The sequence below is a fragment of the Procambarus clarkii genome, chromosome 44, assembly GCF_040958095.1.
Source record: "Procambarus clarkii isolate CNS0578487 chromosome 44, FALCON_Pclarkii_2.0, whole genome shotgun sequence".
In the NCBI taxonomy this organism is placed as follows: Eukaryota; Metazoa; Arthropoda; class Malacostraca; order Decapoda; family Cambaridae; genus Procambarus; species Procambarus clarkii.
In genome coordinates this window covers 21884887-21910635 of record NC_091193.1, presented here as the reverse complement: position 1 = coordinate 21910635, position 25749 = coordinate 21884887, and the positions used below count along the sequence as shown (strand labels likewise).

Below are 25749 nucleotides of genomic sequence, written 5' to 3'. Positions count from 1 at the left end.
TATATATATATATATATATATATATATATATATATATATATATATTATATTTATTCAATTTAAAGAGAACTGCTTGGGCAGAACAGAATTTAATGTGAGTAGCTTAAAATGTGACTTAAGAATTTACACAGTATTTTGGTGCAATGCAATTAACACACATTTTAAACAAAATATTTTACAAATTCTTACCTTACATTAAATGTTTATTTGCTTGTCACCGAATTGTTGGCATAAAAAATATATTTTTCCTACCATTGTCATTAAAAATGGCTGCAATTGAATTTCAGTAAGTTTAAAACAAAACAAAAGGCTTTGATTGTACAGTACTATATGAAAAGCCACTCAAGTGGTCTCTTAGGCAAAGTGCTGCTGCACACTATCATGCAGTCCAGCATGGACATCATTCACCCAACCACAGTCAATGGGGGTCAGACTGTGCAAGGCGTATACAAGCATCCAACTCCCCCACCCTGCTTTATACAGCCATCCCACCATTTCTTATTATTTCACCAGATATAAAGCCTGTTAACAACTTTATCACATGTTAACCACAGTGCTGCGTGGCCTTAAAATATGACATTCCCATTGTGCGCCAAAAATTAATTCTTTGCAAATTTTTTTTTCTCTTCTTATATTGTTAAAATGCAGTCTCTGATCATGGGGAAACTATAAAAAAAATATTGTATGCGACATACTTTAGGCGTGATGGAGCCGAGAAGTTGAGCAAATTATGGGCGCCGAGTGATGAGGCGCTTGGGCACACTTGACCCCGCCATCCCGTAAAGTGGCAGTTGCTGCGAAGTTTTTACAATTAATTTTTGTTTCTCATTCGTTTTTTCTCAGATTTTTTGCTGTAATATTATTCAAAAGAGTAATTTGTGGAATTTATATAAAGTAGTTCAATGTGTGGAACATGGCTATGCTCATATAGCCATAATTTTTTTTATGGGGCTCATGTGTGTGACATGTATAATATATTCTACGATCAATCAAACAGTGCTTTTGCTGTTATTACACTATATACATACGTTATATATAAGTAACTAGATTTGTGTTCACCATAGCGAACCACTATGCTGGTATGGTGAGTCCAGACAATAACAGGTTGCCACACACAGACAGCAGACGATGCTACCACCCTCTCTCACCAAGATTACTCCTCCCACCATACTATGCACAGTGCTAATTATCACCACAATCATGCTATTATCATAATCCTTGTCATTTTTATCACGGGGTCTTTTGTAATACTATCATTGCTAAATAATACCAGTTACATATATATTTTGACATTTTTAGGCAATGCTGTGGTCACAAGCTGAACAGCAGTGCTGTTAGCTCATGCTGTGTGCACCAGCCTTGGTTGCTCACTCAGTACTAAGGCTCTCACACCCGGGAATGTTGCCCACAATTTTTTTTTCAAGATGGTGTCTGTTTGCAGGAGCCCTGAGACACAGGATTTGATCCCCGTATACCCGTGGGTGTTTTGAATCCTACGCTATACCTACGATCGCCATGAGGTGCTCTGCAAACCCTCAATCTAGTGCCTCAAGGTGCTCTGAGCAGTGCGGTGGTTAATTTACATGTGATTACTGCAAATTATTGTGTAATATGGCAACTGGTCAATAGCTGCCAGATGCCCCAGCCAATTCATTTTCCCTCACTGTTTCCTGCTGCTCTGATTTCTAACCTGCCGACCTACTAATACTCTACTTGTACCTTTATTAGCCATGCATTTCAAGATATGTAAGCAATATGCACTGTTACTTACCACACACAGTTTAAGCCACAGGTAGTCATCGGTAGTAGCAGCAATGTCATTATGGTCCTCATGTGGGTCACAGCGACTCAATACACAGTAAACAGCTCGCTATAAATAAAGAAAAACAATATGAAATATACAAAGTACACCCCTTAACTCTGAAATTATAGACTTCAACTATCTTAGCTAATTTAACTTTCTTCTGTGTCATAAGTAATGGCAGGAGATCTAATAAACAAAGATGAAATTGAAATAGATGCACTGCTAAAAATATGGAAAGAATTAAGAAAAGATAAGAAATTAATGCAAAAATAACAAACTATGATATACCGAAAGGTTCATTATAAAGTGTGGAGTGATTATAAGTAATTCACATAATATGACAAACTGACTGAATACACAATTTATCAATATTAGCATAAAATTTAAAGCAATGCAAATTAAAACTGATTAAAAAATAGATTAGTGTCTAGAAGGGGAAAACGTATATACTTCATCATAGCATGGATTTCCCTAATTTATTGTTACAATACCTGTACTTTAACACTTTCGCGCTCTCGGCGAAGGTCACTCAGCCAACCGTATGTGCGCGCGGCGTTTTTATCGCTTAAGCGTAAAAACAAAAATGTGTATACTCTTTTTACTTTTCTGACCTTAGTTTTCATGCTACGTATTTCATTTTGATACCAACGTGTTCGCAATAAAATTCTCTAGAAGAACATCAGTAAAAAAAGTCACGAAAGCTATAGAGATACCAGCATGAAATAAATAACTACGAAGATGAGTCGCCGTGAGCGCTCAACAGCAACAAAATGTTTTTACTCTTGGGATTATTATCACCTCTACAATTGTCCTACAGCCTTAATTTTTGTATCAATGGACTCCCAATAAAATTCCCAACACGGTGATATGAATATAATCGTAGAATAATGGTCCCGGCCCACCCGCAAGAGTGTGGGAAGTGGGCACACTGTTACCCGGTAATGGTGACCGGACGACACACGCGCGAAACGTTGCTTTGAAAGTTTATACTTATTTCACTGTTCTGATATTATTATTGTATGTATGTCATTCATTTTTGTGGCAATGTTTTCGCAATAGAATGTTCTATGAGCTAAATTATACTACACAAACTTGGACCAAATAGGTGTACTTACCAAGGGAAGGCTGGTTGTGGAACAGTAAGTTGAGCATTTGTTCTTCACTCCACCTTCTTCAGGTTCTTCATTCCTGAAGTTGCTCAACAGATGGTTTGTAGGTGGAGTGAAGCTGTTGCGGGTGGTTACTTCTTCACCACCCAATACACCTTTTTCCGGTGGTAATTGGTGTAGCAGGGAACAACACAGAGTGCAACACCACAGGTCTTGCATCCATAGTTCGTGTCCTTCCTTTTACCAGACCGTGCGCATGCATGACACTTGAGACGTTTTGGCAGTCTGTAAATTTCATGTTTCAGTTTGTAGTTCATGCGATTTTCTGAATCAACAATAGGGCCAGGTCTTCTCGCTGGAGGTGTAACAGGAGTTGCAGGAGAGTCAGATTCATCTGACAAAACAGTTTCGTCAACTGGCAGTGTGGCAGACATGTCGGGTTCAGATTCGTTGTCTGTTTCATCTTGAGGTGGTGTAGTGAACAAAGGCCGCCTCACACCAGATGGTCCGGGAGTTGGCATGGCGTCAGCATTGGCAGGAGCTGTGTCATCATTTATGTCTGGAGCGTGCCGCAAGTGTTGAGATGATGATGATGTTTTAGGCCACTCCTCTGTGTCCCAGTGCAATAGGGCCCAGATTGCCACTTCGTGGAACTGTAGCAATGTTAGCTTTTTTCGATCAGTTGTGTTGTATTTGTACAAAACATAGGCATTATGCAATGCCATTTGCAGGAAATAAAAGGTAATCTTTTTGGTCCACTTGTGAGTTTTCCTGGTAAAATGGTAATATTTAACCATTTGATCGAAGTGGTCCACACCTTTCATGAAGTTATTGTACTCGCAAATTGCAGTCGGTTTGTTCACTGTTACCTGTTGTATTCCACTTGTTCCGTCTCGGTTGCGAATTCGCTTCCTTCGCTGAACTCGCTGAGTGTCTGCATTGTGGATGTTGGTAATGATTGAAACCACTCGCTTGTCTTTCCACAGGAGAATGAAGGTGTTATCTTTGCGGCGGTATACTGTGGTATCCAGTGGAAGTTTACCCTTGGCTAGAGCTTGCAATACCTTTGGGGCACCACGTAGCATTCTAATTGTGCCACATGTGTACACCCCACGTTCTCTCAATGTTTCTGTCAGGGTAACCGAGTTGTAGTAATTATCCATGTACAAATGGTAACCCTGGTTCACTAAAGGCTGCATCAACCCCGTTACTGTATCCACTATCGTCTTACCAATACCTGAGTATACGTCAAAGTCATATATGTACCCAGACACAGATTCAGCAAGCATATAAAGTTTCACACCATACTTGTCTGGTTTGTTTGGATTGTACACTTTGAAGGATAGTCGGCCTCGCCATGCCATTGTACCCTCATCCAAACACAACTCTTTCTTGGGGATGTAAACTTGAGCAAACCTCTCTTTCAAGTAATCCATCACTGGTCTCACTTTTATCAACTTATCACGATTGTTCACGGGCACTGCATTGGTATTGAATGTGTGGAAAAACTGGTTTATATGCTGGAATCGTCTGGACGGCATGAACAAGCTGAAGAAACGAGCATGCCATGGCTTTGCTGTTTGCCAATACATCCTCATAGTTGGGAGCCTAATTATGCCCATCAATATGAACAGTCCTAGGAATCGCGCCATTTCACTCACCTTCACTGGGGTCCAAATATCTGATACATTTTCATTGGCCATCCGGAATAACTGTGAGGCGTACAAATTTGTTTCAACGGTAAAGAACTCAAGGAGGGCTCGCGTGATGAACAATTGAATATAAGCCAGTGCACTAGTAGGCTTGGGAATTTTCAGTCCAGGATCTCCAGTAAAATCATCAACAACTGGAGAAGTATTGCTACGACTCCAGCCCTCACCAGCTCCAGCCTGCCGAGTACGTACTGTACGTGTACGCCTTTCAGCAGGCTCGAATGAATCCTCATCACTTTCCTCATCACTTATACTTTCAGAATCACTTGGCGCAATTTGTCGTGTGTTCCTACGACGAGTAACATGTCTGGTAGCTACTTTTCTAGGTAGCCTAGATGCACCACGTGTGCGCCGAGATGGAGGAGGAGGAGGGGGTCGCGGTGCCTCCTCTTCCTCGGTGAGGGCCTCAGTCTCCTCATCACTCGTTGCCGTATCATTCCCTCTAGCTCTAGGTACACTATAATCGTTGTGGGTTCCAAAATCTTCCTCCAATACCTCTACATCACCTTCAGCTTCTGATAAATCCTCCACAAGGCCTGGAATTTTCGTTGGTGTGAGCTTCACTCCGCTCCACTTCTTAAAAATTTGGGTTATTTTGTCCACTCTCGATGACCTGGAGGCTTCCTTGGGCGTAGAAGTGCTTGGGCCTTGACCTGGATCCATTTTTGATGAAGTAATTGGGTATAATCCACACGGAAACGGGTAAAAATGCTCGAGTTTGGCGCGCGAGGGGAGCGTGATCGACTCACGACACGTGACACGAAAACAATAGGCCCGTCACGTGACCGGGTAGGCCAACGCGCCAGGCGGCCTAGTGGTGAGAAAGAGAACTTCATGGCGCGTCGTTTGAAACAAACCCCAATGAAATCGGATTAAAATTGAATTTTATACAAATATTTTAAAAGAGGACATAACTTTATGTCCACTATGCGTTTACGTTAGACGAAACAGGACGCGCCGGCGCGTCCAGATAGCGCGAAAGTGTTAATACCCCACAGTCCATCATCAAAACAAAGGACCATCAGTTTCATGATGTGATGTAAACAATAGGGATTATACTAGTTAGTGATAGTTATCATTTTGTACATTTGTCAGTGGCTATTTGAAGCATCGACTCAAAATATACTGTATTCACTTTACAGTTTTTATTTAACCCCCCTTCCCCCTCCCTAAATCAACTAATACAAGTAAAGAGTTTCAAGAGGCTATTAGACACATTCTTGCAAGAATTGCAGGAAGTGATGAACCAGTTAGGTTGTAATGGCTATATGGACCTATGGGCTGCTCCAAGCAACAGCTTTTCCGATCAAGTTTTTACAAGACTAACCTGGCGACAAGCAAGCTTACAGAGTGCATTGTAAGCTCAAAATAAACTTAATGTTCATAATACAGTATTTATATACAGTATATTAAAAAAATAGCATTTTTTTATTCTTCATGAAACACATTAGAACAAATAATTATATTATAGTACTTTAAATGGGTCGGAGGAATTCTTAACAGCTCTCTTGTATGACATCCTCAGCTTTTTCTCCAGATCTGGTGGCAAGCGACCTGAGTCATTCTTCTCGTACTGTTCCAGGGCTGTCACAATTTCTACAACTGACGGAGAACTGTAATTTATAATATCAATTAGTACATGTATAAAAATGTGATTGAGTAAATACCTTAGTACAATACACAAATGTACTTACATAAACTTGAAATTAAAATATCTTAATAAAGAATCACTTGGAATAGCATAATTATTTAGAAGCACTGAAATGAATGTTACTATAATGTTATTTTTAAATCATGTTCAATTTCACTAGCTATCACAAGCCCACAGTTCTCTCTATCTTCCTATCAGTCATGCAGCGAATCTCACCAAGTACATGGAAATAATAATTTTTTTTTTTACTTTATGAAAAATGCTGCCGAAGAGAAAAAGCAACAAATAAAGTAGCATAAAATGAATGATATATCTGTAGAATTTGCATTTTATCTCACTTTCTACAACACATTTTATCTTTTGTTATTTCCACTGTAACCCTTAAAATTATGACTGGTTCACTTATTGCTTTGGTTCGTTATGGAAAGCAAGAAAAATATTTCGGGCACACCACAATACTTTAATTTACAATAGAAATGTAAAGTATCACTAATGAACAAATATATGATGCTAGAAACAATTTAAAGTTTTGTATCTTAATGACTCTTAAATAGGTCATTAATAAACAAACACAAACAAGAGGCAATCAAACAAATATACAACAAAAACACAATAACAATCAACTATGCCACTTCTATCCACAACGAGGAAAAAGCTTGCCATACACATGCACCCTCCCTCCCTTTCTGTCATTTCTTCTGAGCCTCCACTCATCCCTCCCTCCCTATCCATCCATCCCTAACCCTCCTTTTCAATCCATATCCCCCCTTTCCAATCCTGACCCCCCTCTTTCCAATCCTGACCCCCTCTTTCCAATCCTGATCCCATTTCCAATCCCTATTTCCACCTTTGCAATCCCTATCCCTCCATTTCAATCCTATCCCCACCTTTTTAATTTTTCTTCCCTCTCTCCATCATTCCATCACACAGCCTGCCTGCAATCACTTGACAAGTGAATATATTGAGTCCAATATAACTTAGCTAATCCAAAACCTTCTGAATGTTTATCAAATTTAACTCAACTTTAAATTATCAACCGCAATGAGTTATCAACTGCAATGTTAATAATGTCACTACACCTCGGTCTCCCAACGCAAAAAATCGGGCACTAATGAAGACTGATAAATTAACTGAAGGCTTTTCTCTCCAAGAAACTGGTTAAGACAACATACAGCCGACCAAAGAGACAAAGCTCAACCCCCGCAAGCGCACAATTAGGCGAGTACAGGCAAATACAGAGTAATTGTAAACACTTAAATTAGTTCAATCAAAATACCTGTTTTCTGCAGCAGCAAGGCAAGCAGCTTTGCTTCCTCCAGCTCTCATGCAGTAGAAGATGAGAGGCCAAACTGGTGCATTGTTAGCCTGGCCATCCTCCAAAGTAGTGGCAACCTGAGGAGGCAAGACTACCTCTAAGAATGCCCGAACTAGAGGAACCAGGCCAGGAACTCCTCCCAGCTGTGCACGCTCCAGGTGGGAGTAAACCATGCGCCTCATGTGGGTAGCATAACTACCAATGAAAAGGGGGAAAAATGTTCATTACCATGAAATTTAATGTATGTAGTTAAGTATGCAGTTTTTGTACACAAAACTACATACTAAAAATGTTAAAATGTAGTTATTACAAATCTCTAATAATTATCATGCTTTCAGTGTAGATTAGTTGCACAAACATTCACATTTTCTTGCCAAAAATCAAGCATTGAATGTAATGAAACGCGCTTCACTGGTGGGTCCCATGTAGCTAACCATAGTTTGTACAACTAGGTACTTACACTTCCCCTATAACTACAACAAACCCTTTCACTAGCCCTCCAAACCCATCACTACTGAGATAAGGACCTGAATTTGCTTCACTCTACAATGCAAGCCAGAATTGTTCTTATCAGCCTTTTTTGGAATGCATCATTGATGACATCGTAGTAGACAGTTCGAGTCTCTTGTGGCATGTCTAGGAAGTGAAGAGTAGAGGTGTCACAGGCACAATCACAGAACACTGTATGAACATCAGAAGTACACATTTGTTCAATATCCTAGCAAGTATAAGAAGTATTGCCAGAACAAAAGTGGAAGTTTTCAGGAAAACACTGGACACTTTTCTGCAACAAGTGCCAGACCAACCAGGCTGGGGTAGATATGTGGGACACTCCAAGCAACAGCCTGTTGCATCAAGCACTCTTAAGTTAAGCCTGGCCCAGGGCTTGGAGTAGAACAACTCTCAGAATGCCTGATATGTGGCATGTGACTGCCACTTGGTTGCAGTCACTTGCAACATAAGTATGGCATTGCCCCTGCAGCTATGAATGTTTGCCTTGTTTACTGGGAGAAGGCCTTTTCCTTCAAGCAGTCACTCGTTTCATCTCTCCTATGCTTTCTACAAAGCTTTCCAATCCCCAAGCTTCCCTTTGCCTTTTAGAACAAACCAAATTCTGGCTGCTGGTCTTGGTAGGCAACAGATGGGTCTCGAAGGACTGGTGTGGCTTAGTTATTCACCGATTTATTTAGGGGAGCTACTGAAGGGACTCTCAGAAAAAAAAAAAAAACATAAAAATTATATAAAATTAGTTAGCTCCATAAACTACATTAAAGCTGCAAAGATGAACATCAAAATAGCCCACTATACAGTACAGTACTGTATATTAAATTAAAAGATTCAGTTAAGGTACTACTGGACACAATATACCATGAAGAATTTAGATGTTAAATGGAAATCTTGTAATGGCAAAGCACTTCATGTCATGAAAGGTTTTCAGACTTGCACAACTAATACAATAAAGGATATCATAAATTCTAATACAGTACAAGTTTACTTCTTATTATTTTACAAATATCAACATAAAATTTACACACTAAACATTGAACCAAAATTAATGTGCTAAAACAAACTGAAATCCAAATTTCGTTATGATGCTACATAATTTATTTTAAGTTTGGGGGGAAAACCCTGTGAGGTGTTCTTGAATTACAGAAATAAATTGGAATACTGTATGACAGGCCCCTATTTTAAATGCAAATTGTAATTGCCAACTTGACGAGAATGATTAATACTTACGACTTCTCCAAATGGCCACGAGCCTGCTTTACGAGTGCAGCTTGTACCCTGGGAGAGGCCCGAGCTTGTGCTGCATCACCGCCTACACTCACGGGTACCTCACTTAGGCACTGTACCAGAGCCCATAAATCTGATATACCCTGTTGACACATTCACCAATCAAAAACACTGCAGCTCTCTACAATACATAAATACATTATTAATAAAATATTTCCATCTTTCAAGAGGAGGGAAAGCATCATCATCTAGGAAAAAACAATATATTAATAGGTTATAAATCTATATCTACAAAAAAAAGAATGCGTTTAGTTTATCTGTGTCTGTCCAAAAGTTGAAGGTCAGAAGCATAAAGCTAGCCTCACTAAACTTTTCAGGATAATACATAGATGGTGGAGAACTCTCCTAGACAGCCCAACTGCCTCCCCTTTAAGAAGCATTCACTTCCATTGTAATTCCTAGAAAATTCTATGCAGTGATAAATGGAGGGGGTGAGTGTACTCACCTAGTTGTACTAAACAAAATCAAAGTTTTGCTTGTGAGGGTCGAGCTTGGGCTCTTTGATCCCGCCTCTCAGTCAATCTACTGGTGTACAGATTTCTGAGCTTCTCGAGTTCTATCATATCTACATTTGAAACTGTGTATGGAGTCGGCCTTCACCACATCACTTCCTAGTGTATTCCATTTACTAACTACTCTGACACTGAAAACGTTCTTTCTAATGTCTCTGCGACTCATTTGGGTACTCGGATTTTACCTGTGTCCCCCTTATGCATGTGCCTCCTGTGTTAAATAATCCATGCTTGTCTACTCTGTTAATTTCCCTGAGAATTTTGTATGTGATAATATCTCCCCGAGCTCTCCTGTCTTCCAGCGACATGAGATGCAGTTTTTTCCTCGTAACCCATGCCTCTTAGTTCTGGGACTAGTCTAGTGGAATACCTCTGAACTTTTTCCCAGCTTCATTTTGTGCTTGACAAGGTACGGGCTCCATGCTGGGGCTGCATACTCCAGTTTTGGTCTTATATATGTGGTATACAAGATTCTAAAGGATTCCTTACACAGGTTTTTGAAGGCAGTTCTGATGTTAGCCAGCCTTGCATACGCCGCAGATATTTTGATGTGGGCTTCAGAAGAAAGGTTTGGCGTGATATTCACTACGGACTCACCATAGCCAGTGCTATTTGGAACTTTTTGTTCCCAGCAACAAGCAATAGGTATGATGAAAGAAAACTATCAACATCAAAGGCCCAAGACATTTGAACACTCTCCCTCTACACATAAGGGGCGTACCTGACCAGCCTTCCACTGAGTTTTAGATAACTCAATAAGCACATCCAAAAATACCTGATCAACCAGACTGTGATTCATGGATACAGCTGCTTGCAACATTACACAACAGCCTGGTTGACCAAAGCACTAACCAGGAGGCCTGGTCAGAGACCAGGCTTCAGGGACATTGATTCCTGGAATCATCACAAGGTAGGCAAGATAGGAGAGGGAGTTGGAGAAAGGGATGGGTGGAGAGTTCCTCACCATCATACATGTATTGCATAAGATTTAAGTGCACAGGTTCAAAACAAAAATATGTATGAAGCCATACTAGCCTGATCACTCATGGTTGAAGCAGCATTGGTAAGTGAATCTGCCAAGTTGGGTCGTATTCCCCCTTGAAGCACCTCTTCATTGTATTCACGGATGACCCTGACGTAAGCCATTTCTTCACTGCTGAGACTACTGCTTGTTCCTCCCACATTTCGTGGTACACAAACAATGCTATCCTGAAAATTAACACCATTAAATTTTAGTTCTGACATACCTGCAGTGTTGCAATATGAATGACAAAACTTATATGCTACAGTATTATTGGCGAGTTGCATCTTCCCATAATAAATATTATATCAGCAAATGACAGTGTCTTGAATATCAAATAATCTATCAACCTAAGAATAAGAGCACTGCAAATTCATAATGCACAAAGCCATCATTTAAGCAACACTGTAATGTGAATCTGTGCAATTAAAACAGTTACAGAGTGGGAGGGAGGTAAATGTGAGGGTGGTGTTGTATGAAGGTGTGGGTTGGATGGGGCGAGTATGTGGGTGGGGAAGGCAGGTGTGTATGTGCATGGCTGAGGGCTGTGGCCAAAATTGTGGTAGTATAGTGCTTGTTGAGTGTGGATGGGGTTGCCATGTTGGCATGGTTAGATGATAGTGGGAGGGTGGCGTTGGTGGTGGAAGGTGACGAGTAAATAGACAAATTTGATGGTTGGAGTGGTAGCAGAAAGCTGGGAATATGGGTGTACATTGAGTAAATGTATGAGGAAGCAGGGAAGTGTGTGAACAATGCAATGAAATTGGCAAAGGACAAGGCTGGATGAAATTGGTTAGTGAGGAGTTAATGTATCTTTTTGCACTGTATATTACAACTCATGAGCATCATTGTACAGTACAACAGATCTCATGAAGCGATGGGGTACTACTGTTGAGTGGTGGTGCTTGTTTATTGCAGATTTAGTGTAAAAAATCTCAAATTAAATGCAGTTTTTAATATCAATAAGGTTCTATCACAATACAGTAGTGTTCCTATCTTTTCTCCAAACCTGTGCTTCCCCACCCCATGACGCTAATGGATTTAAATTAATTAATTTAATATGTATAATAATACAGCTGTAATAATAATTCTAAAACAAAAAATGTACAAAGTGTACCACACTTTTGCACAATGTCTATCCATATATCGTCCTGTACTGTATACCTTATGACGCGGTCATGGGTCTCACTTTATATTGAAGGTCATTGTTTGACCACAAAACTACTCAATCATGAATTTGCTCATCATCTCCCCCATGGACTGATAGGTATATATGTCCCACAAGTAACACAAGAAATTAATAACTGTATAATTTTCACTGTGGCTTTGTTTGCAGTAATCAACACTGAACAAATTATGATACATCATCATTCAGTACCTTATGAATGATCTTATGAAGTGGACATGTTCAAGAGAAAACAAGACAAGAAAACAAGTTTTCTTCAAGAAGTGCCAGACCAACCGGGCTGTGGTGGATATGTGGGCCTGTGAACTGCTCCAAGCAACAGCCTGGGGAACCAAGCTCTTATAAGTCGAGCCTGGCCTCGGGCTGGGCTTGGTGAGTAGAAAACTCCCAGAACCCCATCCAGCAGGTATCAAGCAAGTGCATCAACCATGCATATATTAAATGAAAAGGCTGCAGCAGGGCACAAAAGAGGAAGATAATTGGCAATGATTAGAGTGCATACTAATTAAAATGCCATTTATAAAAAAAAAAACTGACACCCTAATCCAAATTCCCTTTGTGGATAACCTAGTACTATATAATCAAGAAGAAAAGAAAATCATTGATCCGCTCACAATTTTCATCTACAAAGTAACAAACATAACGATTTGAAAATATAAACTTCAACAGCCCTATTTATAACTTGCAAGTAAAATCTCTTAGGAGAGAAAAAAAACTTGAACACAAACACTGATGAGTAATGTATTAAAATCAAGAATCTGCAACAAAAATACTGTACCTGTTGCTGAACCGTAATGTTGAGGAGGTCCGTTCCCGAGTGAGTGAAAGCTGAGAGCAGGTCCTGTTTCTTCTGCTCCCACTCAGCTTGTTGCTGCTTCCAGTATAACTTGTCAACTTCTTCACTTGTCTGAAATTACAACTGACATCACAAAACTTGGCGAGATGTGCTGGAACACAATAATGCCTTATACTGTACTGTACTTGGCCCACCAAGAATTTTTAAAATTTGCCCCATTTTGTTACCATAGGAATTTATGGCCCTTATGTGACACTAAGTTTTATTTGTAAAAACTTGGCTAATATACAGAAAGTGTTTTGCTAATTCCTAGGTCCTGATTAACTCATTTTAAAATGGAACAGTTGCAAGTTACAGTATTCTTTATATATTATGCAAACAAAATATATATTACCATAATAGAATAAAGATAATTGACAACAGAGTGTTGTCACTATACAGAGCACAGTGTTGTCACTGTACAGAGCACATCTCACTGTGTTGTCACTGTACAGAGCACATCTCACTGTGTTGTCACTGTACAGAGCACATCTCACTGTGTTGTCACTGTACAGAACACATCTCCCACCTCACTTGTCCCTGTACAGAGCACATCTCCCACCTCACTGTTGTCACTGTACAGAACACATCTCCCACCTCACTGTGTGTGGTCATTCTAATATTAAAACAATTTATAGTGTTAATTTTCAAAATCTAAATTCTAGTATTTAGATTCTTGTAGCTTACTCGACCCCCAACTAATCAAATACAGTAACAAATTTAGAACAAACTGATTCATACATTGTGTATATAATACAGAGTTTGGGTTTGTGGCTACGCTTGGTAGCAGGTGCCTGGGGTAAGGTTATGTAGAAATTGACATTCTTAATGCGCTGTACCTTGAGGAGTGAGTGCATTGGCATTGTTAATTAAGGGGTCACCACCACGGCGCAGCGGATGTGATACACTGTCACCACCACCTACCCGCCGCTTGGAGTCCTCAATAGCCGTGATGATGGCGTTCTCACGCTCATTTCTAAGGAAAGCAGCAATATCTGTGTCAGCGACGGCTTCCAGGGGCTGGAGGGTGCGGGCTGTGGTTAGGGTCTCAAGTCGACTGCTTATGTGTGGCAAGTCAACTCCTCGTGAGCCCAGCAGAATGGCCCTGTCAAAACAAGCAGCAAAAGTTAATTTCTAATTATATTTGTAATGCACATTATTTCAGTGCATTAGTATAAAGCATCAGTTAAAGAATTGATTTTATAGGAAGTATATTTAAACCATCTATTTTAGGCCTATATCTACATTTTGTTTGCGTATACAGAAATAAATATTGGGTTAAATATGACCTCATCGTGTAAGCTTTCTATGCTTCTAAGTATTTTCTTAGTTGCGGGATTAGGAACAGCAATCAAGTTACCAAAATTCATGGTTAAGACAGTAATAATTATTGAAGGATTTATTTTGTTACAACGTTTCGCCCCACCCTGGAACATCTTCAGGTAATCAATGAATACACGAGATGATGATGATGTTATAGATTCAGCTACTTGGAACAAGTTCCAAGTAGCCCGTGCTACTTGGAACAAGTTCCAAGTAGCACGGGCTATGGTGAGCCGTGATATACACGAGATGCCATGTTTGGGTTAAATACACTGGTGGAATAGGTCAAGTTATGAGGAGCGAGGTGAAGGGTCTTCCTGGGGATAACATCCCCAGGTAGCAACTGCAAGGTAAACAGGAGCATCAGTTGGATGCTCAAGAGTTGGCTTTTTGTGGGGTTTGTATCCTGGGCAGTCAGTAATTCGACCCTTCTCTGTACAAGTCTAACATGTACTGTATGTATAACCAGGCTGCCTGTCCCCTGACCACAATGAATTTTATATTATAAATAACAGCCTTAACTAAAATGCTCAATAACGACATTCTTCCTACTAAGTCTGGCGCCAGAACTCTGCCAGAGCTGTCTCACTTTGTTGAGACAATGGCGCCATTAAACGTATCCTTTGGTTCTCATTATTAATCAAAGTAGAGGAAATCGGTCAACATTTTAAAGGTTCATTAGATTATCTGAATCTTAAGACCAGAAATAATTTGATAGCCACTCCCAATTTGAAAATCAGTGGGTAAGTTGAGAGAGAAACGAGAGTTGGGGAGGAGGCGGCCATGTTGGACCACGTCAGCGGGCGTGCTACGACACGCGCTCACAACCTCAGCAACTATTGCACGATTACGCCTCCTCTAGTGGTAGAGGGCCCTTCACTAGTCTAGCTTCCATTTGCCACCATCACACCCCATATATACCGCTAAGTCACCTCTCGGGCTTTTACCCTCTTTATTAGATCTACATTCCAGAGAGTATATTATGATCGGAAACTCAATGAGGTGGATGGGCTGGTTACGCGAATGACAACTAAAATAAATACATGTGCAATGCAAATCATCTCTAAGTGTAAACAGTGAAAATATCAACAAATTCTCATTATCTCATTCTCTCTCTCTCTCTCATTTTCTCTCTCTTTCATTCTCACTCTCTCATAGACTGGGCTGTGGGCAGGTGGAGGCGCCCCTGGGAGCACACCAGGAGAGGGTCTCGGGAGCTGTTCTACTCCTCGAGCCCGGCCCGAGGACAGGCTGGACTTGGATAGTGATAACTTGGGCCAACAGGTTGTTGCCTGGAGCGGCCCACAGGCCCACATTCTTGCAAGAACTTGTCTACATGCTTCTTGAAGATACCCGATCATTCGGACTATCAATTCCACGGTTGTAGGGGTTGAGTATTAGTCCCGCACTGAACTATTGGTACTTACAGCGGAATGCTTAATCTCAATTCAAAGGAGAACCGGCTTCCACCACCCCATTACATTCGTTGCCACAAGAATATTAATAATTAACAATTATCCAAACAATTATTAAAACAAGTGGTTTATGAGGGATAACCACAGCGCCCAATTTATAAAACTAGGCTTCATGTAGACTTAATTTATGTATTCAAACGAAAGTGTTGATAATTAGAACTGTATTAGATAATTAGAATTAGAACTGAAATTAGAAGTATAAGCCCACACATACTACACCCCCCAACTACACAGACTACCACACTCCCCAGTATCACTTCCAAAACTGGACAAACCATTGCCACAACAACACACCCTGGGTCAGGGTAGAGAGGAGGGAGAACTACCAAAACCTTCCAGAAGTTACACACAACATGGACAATCATTCATATTTGCAAACATTCAAGGTTTAAAGCCAAAGTCAAGAAATAAAGTTAAGTTCATAAATGGCCTTCTATTAGAGTCAAACTCAATATTTGGGGCATTAACGGAAACTCATACAAAAGATTACATGGATGGTGAAATCTGGATTCCAAATTATAATCTATATAGATGTGATAGAAAAACTAGGTCAAATGGAGGAGTAGGTCTGTATATTAAAGAAGACCTGGTATGCACAGAACTACTAAATTCAACTAATGAGGTGGTAGAGGTACTTGGAATGAAGGTAGAGAAACTAAACTTAATTATTATTCTAATATATAAACCGCCAGATACAACGATTGAGGAATTCACAGAGCAGATGCACAAAATAGAGAACATACTTGACAACCTAGCAAACCCAGCTCCAGATATTATCTTTCTTGGAGATTTCAATTTACCGAGTCTAAGATGGAGAACGGCAAACACAAATATCATAGCAGGGAATGACCCGGGAAATAACCAACCACAGGTTAGAGAACTTTTGAGATTCTGTGACAAATTCTCGCTCAATCAACAGATTACAGAACCAACTAGGAACGAAAACACACTAGACTTGTTATTCACAAACAATGATGAACTAATCAGGGATATCACAATCTCAGATACTTCATACTCAGACCATAAGCTCATTGAAGTGCGAACTAGCATAAATAACGGTAGTAGGTCTAAGAGACCAAACAAGCGAGAAGGAATATTCAATCAATTCAATTTCAACAATAAGAGGATTGACTGGGAAAAAAATAAATGTAGACCTTGCAACCATTCAATGGGAGACGGTCTTAAGCGACAAAACTCCCACACAGGGAATAGCTCAACTGACAGCTGAAGCTTACAAGGTCTGCTTGAAGCACGTGCCTGTGAGGAGGGGCAGAAAGAGGACCACTCTAGAAAGAGAACGGAGACGACTGTACAGGAGAAGGAAAAAAATAACGGAAATGCTTCGGCAGACACAACTATCACAAGCAAGGAAAACAAGCCTAAGCAGGGAGATTGAGGAAATAGAACAAACGTTGAAGCGATCATATGAGTCTGAGGAAATGGAATTGGAACAGAAGAGATAAGGAAGGAACATACAAGAGATAAGGAAAAATCCGAAATATTTTTTCACATACGCAAAATCAAAATCCAAAACCTCGACCAGTATTGGACCGTTAATTACAAATGAAGGTACGTACACAGAGGACAACAAAGAGATTAGTGAAATTCTAAGAAGCCAGTATGAGGCTATGTTTAGCACACCAATAAACAACATGAAAGTTGATGACCCAGACAGCTTCTTTATGAATGACATTCAAGCTGCAGATAATATAACGGATATTACCACAAACTCGGAAGACTTTGAAAGAGAAATTGATAATATGCCTATGCACTCAGCTCCTGGGCCTGACTCATGGAATTCAATATTCATAAAGAAATGTAAAGTACCAGTAGCGAGAGCACTCAGCGTAATATGGAGAAAGAGCCTGGATACAGGGGAGATACCAGCAGCACTTAAATCTGCAGATATAGCTCCGTTGCAAAAGGGGGGGAGTAAAGCCTTGGCAAAAAATTATAGGCCAGTTGCACTAACATCACACGTAATAAAAGTGTTTAGAAATTTGATTCTTAATCACTCTTTCAGTTTTATGGAAAACAATGAATTGCACAATCCAGGACAACATGGATTTAGAGCGGGAAGATCCTGTCTGTCACAGTTACTCAACCACCATGACAAAATCACAGAAGCCCTAGAAGAAAAGCAAAATGCAGATGTTGTATACACAGACTTTGCAAAGGCGTTCGACAAATGTGACCATGGGGTGATAGCTCACAAAATGAGGTCAATGGGAATAACTGGAAAAGTAGGACGCTGGATACTCAATTTCCTGTCGAATAGAACACAAAGAGTAACAGTCAATCAGATAAAATCGAGTCCAAGCGATGTTAAAAGCTCTGTACCTCAAGGTACAGTCCTTGCACCGCTACTGTTCCTTATTCTCATATCTGATATAGACAAAAATACACGCCACAGCTTCGTGTCGTCCTTTGCAGATGACACAAAAATCAGCATGAAAATTACCTCTGCTGAAGACATTGAAAAACTACAAGCAGATGTCAACAAAGTTTTTGATTGGGCAGCAGAAAATAACATGATGTTTAACAGTGATAAATTTCAGGTACTCAGGTACGGCAAAAATGAGGATCTGAAACATAATACAGGGTACAAAACACAATCGAATCTTCCCATAGTAGAAAAACAGCATGTCAAGGATTTGGGAATAATGATGTCCGACGATCTAACGTTTAGGGAGCATAACCAAGCTAATATCGCGTCAGCCAGAAAAATGATCGGATGGATTACGAGAACTTTCAAATCCAGGGATCCCATCACAATGGTTGTACTCTTCAAGTCACTTGTGCTGTCCCGTCTCGAGTACTGCTCAGTACTCACTTCCCCCTTCAGATCAGGAGAGATTGCTGAAATAGAGGGAATACAGAGAACATATACGGCACGCATAGACGAGATAAAACACCTAAATTATTGGGATCGTCTCAAAGCTCTCCAAATGTACTCTCTAGAAAGGAGACGAGAGAGATACCAAATAATATACACATGGAAAATACTGGAGGGTCAGGTCCCAAATCTACACAGTAAAATAACAACGTACTGGAGTGAACGATATGGAAGAAATGCAAGATTGAACCAGTGAAGAGCAGAGGTGCCATAGGCACAATCAGAGAGCACTGTATAAACATCAGGGGTCCGCGGTTGTTCAACGTCCTCCCAGCGAGCATAAGAAATATTGCCGGAACAACCGTGGACATCTTCAAGAGAAAACTGGACGGTTTTCTAAGAGAAGTTCCGGATCAGCCGGGCTGTGGTGGGTACGTGGCCCTGCGGGCCGCTCCAAGCAACAGCCTGGTGGACCAAACTCTCACAAGTCGAGCCTGGCCTCGGGCCGGGCTTGGGGAGTAGAAGAACTCCCAGAACCCCATCAACCAGGTATCAACCAGACGTACGCCGGAGACGCCAATGGCGGAGAACCACACACAAACATTAGGAATTTAATAAGATTAAAAAAGAAGAGAAAGGCGACCATACTAACACCAACATGAAGTAATAAGCCTCACCATGACTCCACCACACACACACCAACCACCATGTGAGGCACCACACAGGATATGTCCAAAGCTTTACTCTGGAAACATTATTTGGTTTCCAATAATGTGTACAGGGGGGACAGCCCCTGTACACATTACTGGGCCATTAAATTAGCAGATACAGCTCCCCTACACATGGGAGGGAGGAAAACATTTGCTAAGAACTATAGACCGGTCGCACTACCGTCCCACGGAGTAGAGGTTTGTGTGAGTGACCAGAGTCAGATCTCCAGTTTTACAGAGACCAATGACCAGGTTAACGTACATTTAGGCAAGATCATGCCTTTCACACCTATTCGACCACTGTGATAAAATCACTGATCTTTTAGAAGAAAAACAATGCAGATGTGGTATACACGGACTTTGAAAAGGCATTTGTGCTCTGTTGCACCCTATTCATTTAATATATGCCAGGTGTAGTACACCTGCTTGATACCTGCTTGATGAGATTCTGGAAGTTGCAGACGAGGAGTCACAATAACGTGGCTGAAATATGTCGACCAAACCACACACTAGAAAGTGATGGGACGACGACGTTTCGGTCCGTCTTGGACCATTCTCAAGTCGATTGTGTTCTGGGAGTAGTTCTACTCCCCAAGCCAGGCCTCAGGCCAAGCTCGACTTGGGAGAGCTTGGTCCACTAGGCTGTTCCTGGGAGCGGCCCGCAGGCCCATATACCCACCACAGTCCGGTTGGTCCGGCACTCCTTGAAGAAAACACACTAGTTTCCTCTTGAAGATGTCCATGGTTGTTCCTGTAATATTTCTTATACTCGCTTGGAGGGTGTTGAACAACCGTGGACCTCTGATGTTTATACAGTGTTCTCTGATTGTGCCTATGGCACCCCTGCTCTTCACTGGCTCTATTGTGCATTTTCCTCCATATCGTTCACTCCAGTAACTCCAGTAGTAGCAGCACCTAGGAGTCTGCACGCTATGAATTATTCTATCAAGGAACCGCTCACTTATCATCACAAGTGACACTTTCTCTATGTTCTTATTATACAAGACATTTGGTGCCTTAAAATAAACAAATGAGCAAGAGGAAAAAAAAACGATTTCCATTTCTTAGTTTTGGAGCAATCTGGAGGAATATAGTTTGGAGGCAGTGACCAAAACTGAAACAACTTTACCAGCTTGGCCTTGAAGAACAGCAGGTGGCTGAGTAGGTGTTAAGAGATGGTGTTTATGGAGAGAGGCGCCGGCCTGCCACACGGAATTATTAAGTTCTTTAGGGGTGGGGGCTAGGAGACCAGGAGGCCAGGAGGGAGAGGGAGGGAGGCGTCGCGCCATTATCCACACCTCCGCCGGAAGCACCAATCTTACATAACCCAACTTTCATCTCGACATGGACTCTTGCGTTTTCCTTATCGAGCATGTTTATCAATTTTTTCCTGTTCATTCACCCACGAGGAAAAATGTACTAGGAAAACTTTCTATTAATTATTGTTCCTGTTGCTTAACTCTCTCCGCCCTTGGTAAATAACTAATAACAGTCAAGAGATGTAACATTGTAATTACTGTATATGGACTTATAAGCCAAACTCTACTACCGTCCCCCGGGTGCCCAACCCAAGCAAGGTTGGGCACCCGGGCACACCATAATATGGGTGTGGGACGAGACGGGGGCCAAGAGTGCTGTCCAACCACAATGTGTGTGTGTATGTATGTATATATATATATATATATATATATATATAAACTAATATATAATATATTATATTATATGTGTATGTATGTAACTAATATATAATATATTATATTATATGTGTATGTATATATATATATATATATATATATATATATATATATATATATATATATATATATATATAACTAATATATAATATATTATATTATATGTGTATGTATGTAACTAATATATAATATATTATATTATATGTGTATGTATGTATATATATATATATATATATATATATATATATATATATAACTAATATATAATATATTATATATATAATATATTATATATTATAATACATATATATATATATATATATATATATATATATATATATATATATATATATATATATATATATATATATATATATATATATATATATATATATATATAATATGCAGAATAATCACATGTGCAAAATAGAGAATGCTTAACGCGTTTTCGGCTAATTCGCCTTCATCAGAGCAAAGTAGAATCAATTCTACTCTATTCTACAGTAGAATTGATTCTACAAAGTAGAATTAATTCAGCAGCAAAGATTCTACTTTGCTCTGATGAAGGCGAATTAGCCGAAAACGCGTTAAGCATTCTCTATTTTGCACATGTGATTATTCTGCATATTTTATATATATATATATATATATATATATATATATATATATATATATATATATATATATATATATATATATATATATATATATATATATATGTCGTACCTAGTAGCCAGAACGCACTTCTCAGCCTACTATGCAAGGCCCGATTTGCCTAATAAGCCAAGTTTTCATGAGTTAATGTTTTTTCGACTACCTAACCTACCCTAACCTAACTTTTTCGGGTACCTAACATAACCTAACCTATAAAGATAGGTTAGGTTAGGTAGGGTTGGTTAGGTTCGGTCATATATCTACGTTAATTTTAACTCCAATAAAAATTTTTTTTTTACCTCATACATAATGAAATGGGTAACTTTAACATTTCATAAGAAAAAAATGAGAAAATATATTAATTCATGAAAACTTTGCTTATTAGGCAAATAGGGCCTTGCATAGTAGGCTGAGAAGTGCGTTCTGGCTACTAGGTACGACATTATATATATATATATATATATATATATATATATATATATGTCGTACCTAGTAGCCAGAACTCACTTCTCAGCCTACTATTCAAGGCCCGATTTGCCTAATAAGCCAAGTTTTCCGGAATTAATATATTTACTATAATTTTTTTCTTATGAAATGATAAAGCAACCCTTTTCTCTATGTATGAGGTCAATTTTTTTTTATTGGAGTTAAAATTAACGTAGATATATGACCGAACCTAACCAACCCTACCTAACCTAACCTAACCTATATTTATAGGTAAGGTTAGGTTAGGTAGCCAAAAAAAGCTAGGTTAGGTTAGGTTAGGTAGGTTAGGTAGACGAAAAAACATTAATTCATGAAAACTTGGCTTATTAGGCAAATTGGGCCTTGAATAGTAGGCTGAGAAGTGCGTTCTGGCTATTAGGTACGACATATATATATATATATATATATATATATATATATATATATATATATATATATATATATATATATATATATATATATATATATATATACACACACAGCTTATGTAGAAGCTGGTCAGAATTTCATTTCACCTTTGTAAATGTAAATTAATGACACTATATAAAAGACACATCGACCACTTTATGTAGGGCAGACGTAAATCTGTAATTTATGTATTTCTGTATGTAGGTTACATTAGCATTTTAAAAGCACTACAATCACCTTATGTGGTTAATTGTTCAATAAATCTCTGAACTATATGTTTAACAGATCTCTCACCCTGTCCATGGAGGACAGAAGAAAATGTATATATTCTGGTTAGTATTGTAAATGTCTGGCCACGTCTGTGGTAGAAAAATCATAAAAAAAAACTTGGGCTAGACGGTAGAGGGACGGTCTCACTTCGTGCAGAACAGTGTTCAATCCCCGACCATCCAAGTTGTTGGGCACCATTCCTTCCCCCGTCCCATCGCTAATTCTTATCCGGTCCAAGTGCGCTATCGCCTGATAGTTGGTTCATTCATCCCCCGCGGTGAACCACGACAGTCACGTGATGGAAGGTATCGTTACCAATCTTGAGGTTATCTTGAGATGATTTCGGGGCTTTAGTGTCCCCGCGGCCCGGTCCTCGACCAGGCCTCCACCCCCAGGAAGCTGCCCGTGACAGCTAACACCCAGGTACCTATTTTACTGCTAGGTAACAGGGGCATAGGGTGAAAGAAACTCTGCCCATTGTTTCTCGCCGGCGCCCGGGATCGAACCCGGGACCACAGGATTACAAGTCCAGTGTGCTGTCCACTCGGCCGACCGGCTTCCAAGGCTTAACGAGTGTCAAGTTATGAACACACTTGACCATTTGAATATGGTACCCGTACCTGTGTACTCACTTATTTGTGCCTGCAGGATCGAGCATTGACTCTTGGATCCCGCCTTTCGAGCATCGGATGTTTACAGCAATGACCCCGGTCCTATTTCCCTATCATACCTAGTTTTAAAATTATGAATAGTATTTGCTTCCACAACCTGTTCCTTAAGTGCATTCCATTTTCCCACTACTCTCACGCTAAAAGAAAACTTCCTAACACCTCAGTGACTCATCTGAGTTTCCAGCTTCCACCCATGTCCCCTCGATCTGTTACTATTCCGTGTGAACATTTCGTCTATGTCCACTCTGTCAATCCCCCTGAGTATTTTATATGTTCCTATCATGTCCCCACCTCTCCCTTCTTTTTTCTAGTGTCGTAAGACACAGTTCCTTCAGGCGCTCATTATACCCCATCCCTCGTAACTGTGTATCGTGACGACTGTGGTATCCAAGCCTTCCTAATGTGACGAGTATGGTACTCCAATTTGTATGTTGCAATACAAATAGCATTATTAACTGCATACAGTGATGCATATGATAGAGGAGCTACCGGCAAGTATGCTTAATAGTGGATATGGCAGCAGGCCCACGGTTCCTGCAAGTTCCTGCCCGCAGACTGGCATGCGGAAAGTGGAAGGACTTGCAACAATTTCAATAACCTATGCAAGAAGAGATTAAGTAGGGATGCTTGTACTATTTACTTGTAGGGATGCTTGTACTTGATGCAAGTACTATTTGCTATAGCACGGTTGAGACTTCTTGGAGATAGGAATTTAAGACTAAAAAGTTAATGACAGAACGATTAGATGGACCGAGTCAAACCATCATTATAAATAAGACTAGACAAATTCTTACAAGGGGTTCCAAGCCGGTACACCGCTGCAGCCGAGGAGGAAAGGTCATCAAGTAATTGCCAAATAATGCAGGAAGTCGGGAAGAATGTTTAGCAACTGTCAAGGAAAGTTGTTGGTAAATGTGAGGGGGTAGGAAGTGCCGGGGAATACCAGAGAGTGAGTGAGGCACATCCTTTACAACCACCACATGTTGACCAACTCTAATACAAACAATGAAATACAAAGGAAATAAAACAGCAACAACCCATCAAAGTCCATATAACAAAGACGTAGCTTTAAATTATAAATGTCTTTGGAAGTGTAACAATGTGGGTGTTATTGGCGGCCAGTACATAACGCCTCTTGCAGCAAAGAGCAGCTGACGTAATCCCTGCATGGCGTTTAACAAATAAGAAAGAATGCTTTGTGCAAAGTTGGCAGAGGCATCAGCTCCTGTTCACTGATCAGCTCGTTCATCGCCCCTATACGGTGAACTGCTCCACACATACCTCACATCTATTTCACACACACGCCACTATTTTCAAACACCATTGCCCACTACAAAATCTATAATGGAAGGAGAAAGGAGAAGTGTATCGCAAAGTTTTGGAGTATACTCATAGAATTCATAACAAAAATATTTAACATCCTAAATTGCAAAGCAGAAAGTTGTGCCATAAAGATGTATGGTGTGTGTGACACAGAGGCAACAGCCAGCTCAGAGAACAGTACGAGACTTTGGGGGGATCAGTAACACTGAGACAAGAGCCCCCGTGAAGGGAGAAATGCTCTCAAAATGTTCTCACACAATGACAATGTTGCACTTAATAGCAGAAAAAAAAATTCAGAACGCTACATCTGCAACACCAAATCTTGAGTACTCTCCTGGACTGACTGAGGTGGATAGAAGGAGAACCCATTTCAGATTATATTTTCCCAATAGATAAAAAGCTGTATGTATCCTGGTAGGGTGTTTATAGCAATTTACTCCAGTATGTTGTTATTTTAGTGGTACTACTGTGTTACTTTGGGATCTGATCCTCCTGTGTTACTTTGGGATCTGATCCTCCTGTGTTACTTTGGGATCTGACAAAATAGTATTTTCCATGTGTATATGATTTGATTGCTCGTCAGTGTTGTGGGTGAGTGCAGAGTGACCAAGAGACTTAACATTTCATGTATGCACCTACCCGAGGGAGAGCTCAGTTTCATCCTCCCTGCATGCCAATTTAACTGTGATCATGATGCCTCATTATGAGCAGACATTCTGACTCTTTACTCTGTAGGATCGAGGAGGCTGTTTGTGGTGGCTTTGAGGGGGTTTGGTCGTGTATTATCAAAAGTTTTCAAGTGCTTGAAGAGCAGAACGTGAATCACTAAGTCATCAGTATAAACATTATTCTCTTAACACCTCAACTTTGGAACGGAAGTGGCAAGTACGTCAGTCGTGCTTGGTGATTGGTATACGTGAGTCTTGGCGTGTCGAGTGCATACAAGTTGGAATGTTGAAG

General features: G+C 40.0%; 1 protein-coding gene across 2 annotated transcripts in view; it reads right to left on the bottom strand.

Annotated features, from left to right (window-relative positions):
* LOC123745354 (nuclear pore complex protein Nup93) overlaps nucleotides 1-25749 on the bottom strand; it is a 68638-nt gene that overhangs the window by 8688 nt on the left and 34201 nt on the right. For both annotated transcript variants that reach the window (XM_045725841.2, XM_045725842.2), the window contains 7 exons: nucleotides 13864-14044; nucleotides 12883-13011; nucleotides 10933-11106; nucleotides 9329-9468; nucleotides 7553-7786; nucleotides 6100-6238; nucleotides 1772-1870 (listed from right to left, as the gene is read on the bottom strand). In XM_045725841.2, the coding sequence (XP_045581797.1) occupies nucleotides 1772-1870; nucleotides 6100-6238; nucleotides 7553-7786; nucleotides 9329-9468; nucleotides 10933-11106; nucleotides 12883-13011; nucleotides 13864-14044 (1096 nt within the window). The remainder of the gene's footprint in view (nucleotides 1-1771; nucleotides 1871-6099; nucleotides 6239-7552; nucleotides 7787-9328; nucleotides 9469-10932; nucleotides 11107-12882; nucleotides 13012-13863; nucleotides 14045-25749) is intronic.